We start from the raw sequence: 12,468 nt of genomic DNA on the forward strand, positions 1-12,468 counted from the left end.
GGAGCCGCAGCCCTCTTTACCTTCCACCTTCCCCGAGGGCCCTGGGGCCTGCCAGGCGGGGCCTCATGCCTGTCCTGAGCCAATGGCCACGTGAGGGTCACATGGGCTCCCTCCCAGAAGGTCTGTTTCTCTTCACATGACACATGTTTGCATAGGTCCTGTAGGGAGGGGCGGTGGGGTTTGGGGGATCGTGGCTGGTGACTGAGCTGACCGTTGCCAGACAGGACAAGTTCCTGGTGGGACCACAGACAGGAAACAGTGCACTCAGCCAGTGGCCCCTAGTGACTGGCTGGGAGCATGTGGGACCAGTGGCTGGGGAGATGGCATGGAGGTGCCTAGGCATGGTCTGCCTCGCTTGGCACGGTGGGGGTGGGGTTCAGGATGGTCATGGGCATCTAGGCTACATGTGGCTGCCCCAGGGGCATGGGGACTTCTGTGTCCACTTCAGGGAGATGCAGCCCAGCTGGGTGGGGGGTAGGAGAGGCTCTGGGTCCGCACATGGGGGACAGGCCCACAGCAGAGGGGAGAAGGGTACCTGCTGACTAAGGGGCCTGGCTTCAGGACTGGGCCATTGGGAGTGTATCTGCAGCCTAGTTCTCGCAAGACCCACTGATCCCATGCAGTGGCCACTTATGTTGAGAAGTTCAAGTGACTGTCAGCCCGTATGTGGCCTGGGCACTGGTTCTTCCTAGACCATGCTCCCCCTCCCACAAGCCAGTGGGTACAGGACCGATCACCCCAGGCTTCCGCCCCCTGTGGTCCGTGCGGCGTCTGGCTCCCCAGGTGACCGCTCCCCCCCACCCCCGCCACCTGCCTGCGGGACGTCCGGGAGGCAGAGCTCCTGGGGGCAGTGGTGGCGTTCCTCGTCATCTCTCATGATGGAAGAGGGGCCCTTCTTTCTCTGGCCAGTGAGTGGGGAGGGGGGAGCATTGAGCATCTCCGCACCGCAGCTCTTTGTGACCCACCCGCTTCCCTGTGATGGGACGTGGGAGTGTGCGATCAGCACCCACTTGCCTCAAGGCCCCACACGCCCGCAGACGGTGTGGGCAGCTGCCGTCCACCCTGCAGCCACCTGCTGGCCACTCTTGAGGCCCCCAGCCATGGCCTCCCCAGCTCCCAAAGGGGTGCAGACCAGCGGGCGTGCCCAGGGCCAGGGCTGGGGCTTGGCGGGCCCCCGTGAGCTCAGGCCACCCTCCATGGCTCCCGGTGGAGGTGCAGCCAGGGAGGACCGGTGACCCTGGCGCCAGGCGAGGAGCCTGAGGGGCGCACGCCCTCTGCTGGCCACGTGAAGGCCCCACAGGTGCCTGCCACCTGCCTTCCGTGGGAGTGGTCAGCTGCCATGCCTCTCCCAGCTGCACACCTGCTCTGCACCCCTGAAGCGCCCAAAGGTGCCCCCCTGTTGCTCTGCTGGCGAAGCTGAAGGGGGCAGTGATGTGCCTTCACTGTGCCCCAAGGTGAGTGGTGGCCCTGGCCTCCAAGTGCAGGGTCACATCAGGGGTGGTCTGGAAGTCTGGCTGTGATGCAGAATGTGGAGAATCTCCAGCCCAGAGGCCCGACAGCAAGGTGACGCTGATAGGCGGGGGTCAGTCCAGCTCCTGCTTCCCACTCCCTGCAGTGGGCTTGAGCAAGGGACCGCCAGGGGTGCCAGGGACAGCTGGCAGGGTTTCCTGGAGCCGAAGGATCCTGGGCTCCAGAGGAGTGGTCAGCCCCCAAGGACACTCTGCAGCCCATCCTTGAGCAGACAGGCTAGACCACACGGGGGGTGGCCCTGAGCCAGCCCTGGGGGTCCAGGGCAAGCCGACACAGCCTTCGTGTCTTGTACACACACCCTCTAATCTCAGCTGTCCCTGGGGCCCAGGGTATAGTAGGCCTGTTGTTGCAGGAGGTGACTGGGGCCTGGGGAGTTGTGTGGGTGCCCGCAGACCCAGGTACACCCTACCCCACACCCTTCGGAAGACCCAGCCTGGGGGGGCAGGCCATCCCCACACGCCCTCTTCCCCAGGTCCCTCCTTGCTGCCGCGGCAGACCTGGGCCCCACAGACCCACCCATGCACGGAGAACACTGGATTCCAGCCTGTTTCCTCCCCATCCTGGGGAGGGGGCATGGGGTGGGGGGGATGCCTCCAGAACCCCAGGAAATATTCTGGAAGCAGGGTCAGATTTTCCTTGGGCTGAGCAACGAGTCCTGGTCAGACTGCAGGAAGGCATTTGTTCCCTGAAGCCTCTGCCGGCCTGTCTGAAGCTGCTCAGAATGGCCATGGTGGGCACAAGGCTCGCGTGCCAGAATGCACCTGGTCCCACCCAGCTCCCCGAAGGCGGCCCCGTGGGCTCTCTGTGTCCAGAAGGAAGAGATGGTCTCCAGCCTCGGTCTATTTATGTATTCCATAGGTTTGGGGGAGGAGGGCAGAGCGCACCCCGAAACGATTCTCCCCTGGGGTCCCACGAGTAGCCTGGTGCCTGCTGAGCTTGGGCCGTGGGCACGTGCCAACAGAGTGGCCAGCTGGCAGCGTCAGGCGCCTCAGGGAAGGAGGTGGCTGAGGACCACGGCCCCCAGGGGGGCCAGGGCACCAGCACTGAGCCTGGCAACGCCCACGGAGTTGCAGAGGTCTTGGAAGCAGCAGAAGATGGGGTGGGCAGCCCCGATGCTGTCTGGGTCGGTGGCCTCGCAGGAGCTGGCACAGGTGCTGGTCACCACGGGGCTCTCGTTGAAGGGGAACTCTGGAGGGAGGGCAGGTGTCAGAGCGCAGTCACCCCCCCGCCCCCACCAGCCTTCCCTGGCCATCCCAGTCTGTGCCCTTCACCTTGCGCTTTCTGCCTCCTCCCAGGACACCCTAACTGACCGATGGCATGGAAGTCACCCGGGCCCCTGCTGGGGTCTGCAGTATGGCCCTGAGGTGGGAGCTGGGAACCCCAGGCCCCCTCCTCACCTGCCTCCACTGTCACCAGCGTGGTCTTGCAGGCTATTTCATTCGGCTTGCAGTAGGTAATGTTCTTGCACAGAGGAAGGGCCGTGGGCTGCTCACAGGTGATGCAACTTAAGGCCTCACCTGGGGGAGGGGCGGGGGCAGGCCCTCATCACCCCGCCCTGAGACCCACCCTGGGGGTCACAGGAAGGGCAGGAGAAGAGGCTAGGGGTGGTCCAGCCCCGGGCCCTTCCCCACAGGTCCGCCTGGAACGTGTGTCGGAGTCCCTCCCTGGAGGACCGCCTTGCCCTGCTGAGCCCCTTCAGGCCCAGCCTCCCGGCTTAGACGTGATCCCTGCACCACCCACCCCTCCCACCCGAGCCTCGGTCTCCCTGCCTGGAGAGCAGGCCGTGACTCCTGCCCCGGGTGGAGCCGGGCTCAGGACCAGAGGGTCAGGGCGACCAGCCAAATTGGTGACCTCCCCCCCCCAACCCAGCCTCGGAGGTGGGCTGGGCGAGGACCAGCGCCAGGCACCCCGCTGGCCAGCCGCAGCGCCCCTCTCACCCAGGTGCACGACCGAGGCTGCGGTGAGCAGCAGGGCCAGCAGGGCCCTGGGGACAGCCATCCCTCTAGTTGAGCCGAGCGGCCACGGTCTCCGCCGGCCGCCCATGGGGATTTATACCCAGCCCTTGGGTCCCCACTCTGGGTGGCGGCAGGAGCCGCCAGTGAGTCAGCAGGGTGGAAGCTGGGCAGGCAGCTGGCAGAGGACGCTTAGGTGCTGGCCCTCGGGGCGGGAGCCCCAGATGCTGGAGCTGGCCAGGCCGGCCCCTCCCCTGGCCACCACACGGGAGCCACGGGCCCCTTTCCACTGCTGAGTGTGATGCCCCAGGCCCACATCTCCAATGGTGCCCTCATCACCACCAACCCCTTCCTCACAAATGGCCTTTAGACCAGGCCTGAGCTTCCTGTTCCCGGCCCCAGGCAGCAGGGCTCCCTGACCCGCCATGCGGCCCACCTCCCACTGCACACTGCCTCATGTCCACCCCTGTGCTCTGCCACTCACTAACCCCGCCCGTCTCCCCTGTGCCAGAGGCCTGGGTCCCGTCTGCTGTCCCAGCCTCTGATTTCTCTGTCCTCTGAGGGCGCAGTGGGTGAATAGGTGGGTGTATGGATGGACAGGCGGATGGATGATGGATGGTTGAAAAGACAGATGGCTGGGTGATGCTTGAGTGAGTGGCTGGGTGGAGGGAGGAATGAATGGATGGACGCTGCATGGGTGGCGGGCGGGCGGGCTGGCTGGAAAGGGAGGGGGCACATTCCGGCACTTGAGCCTCGTGCCCACTTCTTCTTTCACCACTTATAAAAGAGTAAGAGAGGTGGTGGATGAAGGGGTATGTGCTGCGTGGAGGGTGGGGGTGGGCCCTGCCGTGGGGCAGGGAGTTACACCCCAGTCTCAGGGCCGGGTGACGTGCTGGGAGGAGCTTAGGGCTGGCGCTCAGGAGGCCTGGGTTTGAGCCTTGGCTGTGCTGCCGTCTCCGTGTGTGACCTTGGGGTGACTCTCCTTCCTCCAGACTGGATTTCTGTTTCTGTGATGAAACTAGGGACCCAGGGCAGTTGGAGAGCAGAAGTGACCTGGCCTCGTGGATGGGGAGGTGGTTGCAAGGAAACAAAGGGAATTGTTTGCCAAGGGAGGACCGTGGTTAATGCAGGTCAAACGATGCAGTCACACACGGTGGGCGTGGCCTAGCACACAGCGGACGGCCCTTCCCTGGGGCCTGGGCCGCCAAGCCACGAGGGCTGTGCAAGTGGAGCCAGGCAGGGTCTGGTCTGAGCCTCAGAGATGGCGGGTCCTGGCACCCCCAGGCTTCTGTGCGACCAGGTCTGCTCATGAGCCACCCTGACCCCCTTCTTTTAGATGTAAAGCAGGCAGAGGACCATCAACCCGGGGGGCAGCTGTGAAAACTAGCCGGCGAAGGTTGCGGTGGTGATGGATGTGGAGCGGCGGCCAGGTGGGCTGGTCTGGGCTCCAGGCCAGGAGACCCTGTGGGCCGTCGGGGCAGGCCACCTGGAAAGCAGCCTTGAAGGAGCCGGAAGACCTTGGACGTGGAGATGGCAGGGAGGGTGCTGAGGGCAGTGGGGTAGTGACCAGGATGGACACACAGCCTTCCCGGGTTTGCCTGTAGGGCTAGGTGTGTGTGTGTGTGTTTACCGAGTCACACCTGGGCGCATAGTCGCTTCAGTCGTGTCTGACTCCTCGCGGCCCTATTGACTGTAGCCCTCCAGGCTCCTCCTCCATGGGATTCCCCAGGCAAGAATACTGCAGTGGGTTGCTATGCCCTTCTCCAAGGTAGCTACCTGACCCAGGGATCGAACCAGGGTCTTCTGCATTGCAGGCAGATTCTTTACCAGCTGAGCTACCAGGGGAGCCCTTACTGAGTCTCAATCCAGGGTTTAAGGCTTAAGTGACCCACGGCCGCCCTTGTTTTTGTGAGAGGCGGGAAGAGCCAGGTGGGAGGGCTGGTGGATAGCTGAGGGCAGGGTCTCCTCCTTGACAGGGTTAGCACCCAGAAACATGGCCCCGGGGGTGGTGTCTGAGACTGTGTGAACGTTCCTGGCCTCCTGGCCCCCGCTGTTCCGGGTGGTTTGTCCAAGGTGCTCTCCCAGCAGCAGGTCTGCAAGGGTCCTGCCCCTGAGAGCTGGCTGGGAATGCGAGTCTTGCAAGAGGAGGTGTGACGTTCCCAGGGTCCGAGGGACAGGAGGCCTCCGAGGCTGCCCGCCTCCTGTCCCGCAGGCGTGGGGCGCCCTCAGTGGGACCCGACTGTGCGTCCAGGGGCTGCTTCCCTCCATCCAGGGGCAGGAAACCCTTAAAGGGGGTGACGGACAGTGGGGGCTTTCCGGACTCAGGGCTGTGGGCTAGGAGGGGGCACCTTGTGGTGCAGAAGGAAAGCCATGCAGCCCCATCTCGATGTGGCTGGAGACTCTGGGTGCTGTGTGCATCCAGGGCCTCAGAGCAGCCTCTGGAGTGGGGCGGGGCAGAGACTGGGGGTGCGTCCCAGGGTACCCGGGGTCCATCTCCTGCCCTCCATCCGTCAAGTGCCCAGGCCTCTGCTCATAGGGCCCGGGGGGAGGGGCGGGGGCAGGAAGTGGGTATGAGAGGCCTGTGGGGCGGGGGCTCCCTGGGGAGGCAGCCTGGAGGCTTTGGGCTGGCCCAAGGCCCAGGGGAGATGGAGCTCCCTTCTGCGCTGGAGCTTGGGCTGCCTGGGCACCAGGGGGTGGGGCTTGTGAGGGCGGGGCTGGGGGCTTTCTGGGGGGCTTTCTGGGGGACTTTCTGGGGTGGGCCTGGAGAAGGCCTGGAACTCCCTCACTCTGCCCCCTCCGCCCTGACCCAGGGTAAGGCCTTGTTCAGGGGCCAGGCCGGTGAGCCTTGGGGGGCTTTATGGAGTAATCCCAGGTCCTGGGCCACTCTTGGCCCCCCTTGCCTACCTTCCGCCTGGCCTGGCCTGCCATCCTGTACCCAGCCAATGTCTCTGTCATTCAAGGGTGGTCCTAATGCCCCCTCCTCCAAGAAGCCACCCCTGATCCAGCCCTGGTGGACGTGGTGTGCCTGTGGGCCCCACTTCCTGTCCTGCCACAGCCAGGCTCCCAGAGCTAGGACTAGTGGGTGTGCAGGACTAGTGGGTGTCTCAGGACTAGTGGGTGTGCAGGTCTAGTGTGTGTCTCAGGACTAGTGGGTGTCCCAAGACTAGTGGGTGTCCCAGGACTAGTGGGTGTGCAGGACTAGAGGGTGTCCAGGTCTAGTGACCATCCCCCCTTACCCCATCACAGGGAGATGGAGGGCCCACAGATGGGGCAGCGGCGTGGCCGAGAGAGAGCCTGGGCCAGGCAGAGAGGGTGGGGAGATGGAGGGGCTAGAACGGCCAAGGGGGACACGGCCTAGGCTGAGGAGCCAGAGCTGCAGCGGGCAGCCCTCCCCCCCCATCCAGCGGGCAGGTCTGCTCCCAGAAAACAGATTCAGGAGGCCTGGTGCAGGTGTGGGCCGTGATTCTTCAGAGGCGCTGGGGGCTGGGCTACATGGGGCTGCGGGTCAGGGTCTAGAGATGGAGGCTCAAGAGTGGGGCGAGCAGGAGGAGGGCACCGGCCAGGCTGTGGGGGCCGCCCAGGGTGGGCGCCCCGTCCACGTTGCACAGGTCAGTGTTGCAGCAGGACACAGGCCGGGTCCAGCCGATGCCGTCCACGTCCGAGGGCACGCACTTGCTGGCACAGGACTTGGTCACTGTGGAGTCCCCCAGGAAGGGGTACACTGGGGGCACAGGGGCACCGGCGTCAGGCTGGCCCCCAAGCCCCAGCCCAGCCTCCTCCCACAGCACCCACTCTGGCTCAGCCCCTCTGTGACCTGGCCCCTCCCTCCTTCCACCACCATTGTGCCAGGGGCCCGCAGTGACTTGTTTAGGATGCCTCGAGGGGTGAGGCCACTCCGTGACTCTCCAGCAAGGCTGCAAGAGCCTCCCATCCCAGGAAGGAGGGTGAGGAAAGAGGGAGGGAGCCTGGCTGCTTGGACCAAAAGCTCTTTCTGGAAATGTCCAAGGTGGTGGCTGCTCTCCGCACACAGGGCCTGGGCTGGAGGCAGCTCTGACCCCGGGACCTGCTCACCCCGCCCCACTGACCTGTCTCCAGGGAGTAGAGTGTGGTCTTGCACATGGTCTCGTTGACATTGCAGGTGGTGATGGTGACGCAGTTGGACACGTCGATGGGCTCAGGACACGTGTAGCATTGAAGGGTGACCACTGGGGAAGGGGCGGCCAGGGCTGGTCAGGCAGGCCTGTCCCTCCCAAGCCTTGGGACCTGAGAGCCCAGGTTTGAGGGGAACAATGCCACCAATCCTCCAGTCGCCAACCAACCAAAACCCCAGGAAGATTCAAGAGCCGTGAGCTGGGTCCCTGAGTCCTGAGGCAGAGTATGCCCCTGGCAGTCGGGCTCAGCCTGCTGGCCAAAGCTGAGATGAAGCTGTGTTGGGGGTGCTGGGGAGGCACACGGAGGTGGGGCTGCACCCACACCTCTGCAGTAAAGGCCCCAGCAGGGGCCCAGAGGGCCTCACTGCAGCAGGTTACCCCCCACACACCCCGGCATCCTCATCAGCAACATGCAGGACCCCAAGTGCTGCAGGGGGATCGGGGATCGGGCAGGGAGGTGTATGGTGTGCAGGGTGGGCTGAGCCGGGCCTGCTGTGCCCGCTGGTGGAAGCTTAACAAGGGAGAGGAGGAGAGCTCAGGCCCAGAGGGACCCAGGTGGGTCAGGGTGCGGGCTGGTGGGCTGACCCCTTCCTTCCAGCACCAGTGCCCCAGCCGGATCCCTGCAGCCTGGCCCTCCGCCCCTACTGCTGTTACTGTGTCTCCCAGACACTTCCGTTTCCTCCTGGACAGAACAGCCTGGCTGGGGCCCACCCCACCAGCTCCTCCTCAAGTTGGGAGTGGGGCCGGTGAGGGTCTGGGTGTCTGAGACCCAAGTCCCCCAGGATGTCCGGTCTGCTTCCCTCTTCTCCACCTACTGCCGCCCCCACCCCAGTGCCTCCCTGGGGTCGCCACGGCATCTCCTGAGTCCTGCCCCAGGAACCATGGCCCCGGCATCTGGGAATGTGGCTCTGACCTTGCCTGCCTGCCCCAGCAGAGAGCCCGCCCCTGGTGCCCATGCCCCTGATGAAGGGCCACTCCCCACAGTGGGCACCCAGGGCCTTGGCAGCCAACCACCCTGCCAGTCCCAGCCCTGGACAGCGCCTCCCACTGTCCCCGTCCTCATCCTCCCTGGGCCCCAGGCACTCCTCTGCCGGTGCCCCTCTGTGCCTGCCCCCCACGCCCTCCTCACTTTCTTTCTGCCTCTCCCTGGCCCCTGCTGCTCCCTCCGGCCGCCGGGCACCCCTCACCGAGCTCACAGCAGGCGGCCAGCACCAGCGCTGGCAGTGCCAGCCGTGTCCCCCACATGGTCTGGTTCCTGCAGCACGTCAGTCCTGGGCCTACCCCTCGGAGGGGGTGGGAGCACCGTGCAGCCACCGGACCCGTCAGCCGTGCAGATTAGGTGGATTGGTTTCCCAGGTGGTGGAGGTACGGAGGCCCGCCCCCTACCCGGGGGCCCCACCCACTTCTACCTGGACCTGCTGCTCCTCGGTGGCTCTCCTTCGCCCCTCCCTGCCCCTTCCTCATTCCTCCGCCTCCTGTGGTCTGGGCCCCTCCCCGCACCCTTGTGACCCCCTCATGACCCTTCTCTCATGGTTGGGGGTCCTCGCCTGCCTCTGTAACTCCCTCAGGGGTGCTCTGACTTCTCCCCACCAGACAGTACTGCCCCTCAGGATGGTCTCAGCCTGCCTGGGAGTGGCAGAGGGGGGCTCCCCTGCACCCTGACTCCTGCCTCTGTCAGGGGCCTTGGATGCCCACTCCTGTCTGCAGTGTTGAGTCCTAGTCTAGTGGTTCTGGGTTCGAGTCCTCCCAGGGTGCCCAGGCCCCAGTGCACGGCTTCTTTGAGGTGGTCACGTGGGGCATCCTGATGGGGAAATGGTCGCCTGGACAACCAGCCAAAATGTGCTCAGAGGCTTAAGGGCACAAAGACAGCAAAACTGTTGGGTCAACAGAAAGATCCTGGACGGTGGCGGGGGAGGGGTGGGGTTGCAGGGGGACACAAATCCTGGTGTCCCCTGCAGGGTCCGGCACGCCTTGATCGGAGCCCCTGGCCCCGCTGCAGGTCAACGAGTTGACAGGATGGGCCTGGCCCCAGACTCAGAAGGGGGAGAAACGGATCCGGTCCTAGGTTCAAGCAGCTCTAGACACTGCTCCCTAGCCTGCCCACACCCCCCTGCACCTCGGCCTCTCCAGTGTCTGCCCTGTCTGTGACCCTGACTCGCCCCTCTGGGCCCCACGCTGCCCGAGCCAGCACGGGTAGGTGTGGGACAGGGCTGTTGACAGGTCTGGTTGGCCGGGCTGGGCCCGACTCACCCGGCTCCACCACAGCCCTGCTGGGCTCCTCCCTCCTCTCCCACCGGGTCCAGATCTCACTCCCCTCCAGCTCTACCCCTGCCTTCCTGCTCCAGGGTGTCCTTCCCTCCTCTCGTCCTGCGGCTGAAATTCTGCCTGGGAGCCCCCCACCCCACCCGATGGCCCCCAGTGGCCTTTTCTAGTCCGGGGGCAGCAGCTCCATGTGGGCTGTGGTCTTTGATCCCGAGACTGGGAGGGCTGTGGCTCCCTGGGCACCAGGGTGGGGAGGCACCCAGCCTTCCCTAAACACCAAGAAGGTGTCAGACCCTGGACCTGGTTCCTGACACCACAGCGAGGGGCGGTGCCAGAGCTTCAGATGCAGGATGAGAGGCTGTCGCAGCACGGTGACAGGCTGGTCACTTCAAAGGGAGGTCTGGATGACAGCCAAGATGGCAGCCGGGCCTGTCTGATTCTGCCGCTCCCCAGGCCGCCGGGGTGATGCTGGGCGCGGCTAATAGGAGCAGACAGCACCTCGCACACCCGAGCTTCCTCCTGAGCCATTCTCCCAGCGGCTGGCCCAGCCCAATGCCTTCCGTACTTAGACCCAGAGACCTCACCTGTCCTCTTCTTCTGGAACAAGTCTGGCCTCTGGGCATTAGCTCCTCCTAGAGAGCCTTTCTGAAGTTACGGCTGTGCCCAGGGTGAGGAGCAATGTGCCCCAGCCAGGGTCTGGGTGCTCTGCTGGGAAGCCTCCCTGCTAAGAGGTCTATGCCCTTCCCTGTTCCTCGAGAGGCCTTGGGGTCAGTGAGCACAGTGTGACCAGGGTCAGAGGTCAGAGTGTGAGAGAGCAGTGTGACCAGGGTCAGGGGTCAGACTGTGACCAGGATCAGAGTGTGGCCAGAGTCAGGCTCAGTGTGTGACTGGGGTCAGGGGTCAGATGTCACCATCACTTCATCTGGGAAGCTCTTGTGTCCTTAGAAAGAACAAACTAGACAAGTAGGTTAAAAAAGGCAGGGAGCAGAGGTCAGTAAAAGAATTACTGTAACCAGCAGTCCAAGCAGGAGTAAGAACCAGTAGCAACTTTGATCTTGGTCCAGGTAGAGTCAACACTTGGGTTACCCTCTTCACAGGAATGGAGCCATTTGGAGTGGTCATATATATATTTTTATGTATTTTAACCTAGTTAAAGTAGTTGAAGGACTGACAACCTGAACGTTGGCAGACAAAATAATTTTTTTTTCCCCAGGAGAATGAGCCTGAAAGCCAATCTGGACCTGGTGCTTTGCCAGGTAGCCAGTTGTCTACGTTTGTCTGAGTAGGTTCTAGCCTTTTAATGTGGTATTAACATATAAGCCAAAGTAGTTGTCTCCAGTAACAATTTTAGTGTTTTTCTAGGTATGAGAAGATGTAAGAATTTGGGCTCAAGAAAATGCTTACATGAAGATATCTAACTATCTGAAGGCCTGTTTTGTCCATTTTCCCAGAGCACAAACTGAGTGCCTGATTTCTGCTCTCCGCCCTGAATTCCTTCAGGGGGTGTGAAGGGCAGCAGGTGTAGTGGCGTGATTTGACCTTCGCAGAGGCAGCAGCGAGTGCCAGTTTTCAGTGGGCAGGGCCCCTTCACAGCCACAGGTTGGCCACAGGCTGGCCACGGTTTGGGGGCATTTCGTGACCATTTTGTCCCTCAGTGCCAGGAATGCTTACTCCCAGGTCTGTCAAAGATTTCACTCATGGGCCACTCAGTCTGCTGATTCTGGACCAGGCCCCATGAGTAGCCAAAGTCTCTGGACCACACCTACCTTACCAGCCTCTTGGTCCAGGGAAATAGTCCCTCTTGTTGCTTCTTCTTATATCTGCAGTCACACTATTACAATCATTGATCTCGTATGGAACTGTAGCCCATCATTTTATCAGGGGCTCAGTCACACACTTGGTAATGTAAGAAACAACACTTTTTGAAACGGGCAATATAGAAAACTATAATAAATAATATATCAAATATATTATATTTATAATTTATATTAAATATATTAAATTCTGTTAATAAAAAAATTTGTTTACCTAGTTAATTTTAATTTAATCTTAGAAAGCCCCCTCCCTTTTTAAACAAATCTTGAAGAGGTAATGTTTTTGCACAGGCGTCAGAATGAAACCACAGCCCTCTGTGATGACAGGCTTAAGAAGCACGTTTAAAATCTCATTGCAATTCAATAGGCAAAGCAACTTCGTTGCCACTGTGACATATAGCATTTAAGAGTAACTAGAACCATGACTAATGACATTTACCAGGGCATGTCAGGTCTTTATGAATTCCATTTAATTGTTAGAACACCTGCATTAGCAACACCTACCACAGAATAGTTACAGGGTAACAAGTTATTCACTTAGCAAAAATAACAATGAAAGATTTCAAAGGCAGTTCAATATCTTAAGAAAACTTGTACCATGTACAAAACTCTTTTATCAGGTTTCCAAAAGCCCCCTTTTTTACTTTGTGTATCCAAAGTAAAACTTTTCCCACACAGAAACAGTCACCTGTGAGCCAGACCTACTTCCTTTTCCCTTAATAAAATGCAATTTCATTCCTCATCTCGTGTTTACCAAAA

The 12,468-nt window shown here is 61.5% G+C and overlaps 2 protein-coding genes across 2 annotated transcripts; both read right to left on the reverse strand.

Moving 5' to 3' along the window:
• Nucleotides 1-2,518: 2,518 nt before the first annotated feature.
• SLURP1 (secreted LY6/PLAUR domain containing 1) lies at nt 2,519-3,596 on the reverse strand. The gene is made up of 3 exons (XM_006043441.3): nt 3,468-3,596; nt 2,928-3,047; nt 2,519-2,718 (listed from the first exon to the last, which is right to left on the reverse strand). The coding sequence occupies exons 1-3, from the start codon at nt 3,571-3,573 to the stop codon at nt 2,519-2,521; spliced, it is 426 nt and encodes a 141-aa protein (XP_006043503.2). The 5' UTR covers nt 3,574-3,596.
• Nucleotides 3,597-6,929: 3,333 nt separating this feature from the next.
• On the reverse strand, nt 6,930-9,427 carry LYPD2 (LY6/PLAUR domain containing 2). Its single transcript, XM_006043440.4, has 3 exons — nt 8,821-9,427; nt 7,568-7,687; nt 6,930-7,203 (listed from the first exon to the last, which is right to left on the reverse strand). The coding sequence occupies exons 1-3, from the start codon at nt 8,876-8,878 to the stop codon at nt 6,995-6,997; spliced, it is 387 nt and encodes a 128-aa protein (XP_006043502.1). The 5' UTR covers nt 8,879-9,427; the 3' UTR covers nt 6,930-6,994.
• Between the last annotated feature and the right edge of the window lie 3,041 nt (nt 9,428-12,468).

This window comes from Bubalus bubalis, chromosome 15, assembly GCF_019923935.1.
Source record: "Bubalus bubalis isolate 160015118507 breed Murrah chromosome 15, NDDB_SH_1, whole genome shotgun sequence".
NCBI classification, from domain to species: Eukaryota; Metazoa; Chordata; class Mammalia; order Artiodactyla; family Bovidae; genus Bubalus; species Bubalus bubalis.

Bases quoted from the DNA above. Each gene is read 5' to 3' on its own strand.
- LYPD2 (XM_006043440.4), bottom strand. From the start codon at position 8,878: ATGTGGGGGACACGGCTGGCACTGCCAGCGCTGGTGCTGGCCGCCTGC. The intron at 7,688-8,820 runs GTGAGGGGTGCC...CCCCTTCCCCAG, and splicing joins GGCCGCCTGCTGTGAGCTCG to TGGTCACCCTTCAATGCTAC. The intron at 7,204-7,567 runs GTCAGTGGGGCG...CTGTGCCCCCAG, and splicing joins ACTCTACTCCCTGGAGACAG to TGTACCCCTTCCTGGGGGAC.
- SLURP1 (XM_006043441.3), bottom strand. From the start codon at position 3,573: ATGGGCGGCCGGCGGAGACCGTGGCCGCTCGGCTCAACTAGAGGGATG. The intron at 3,048-3,467 runs GTGAGAGGGGCG...CCCCTCCCCCAG, and splicing joins AGCCTCGGTCGTGCACCTGG to GTGAGGCCTTAAGTTGCATC. The intron at 2,719-2,927 runs GTGAGGAGGGGG...CCCTCCCTCCAG, and splicing joins GCTGGTGACAGTGGAGGCAG to AGTTCCCCTTCAACGAGAGC.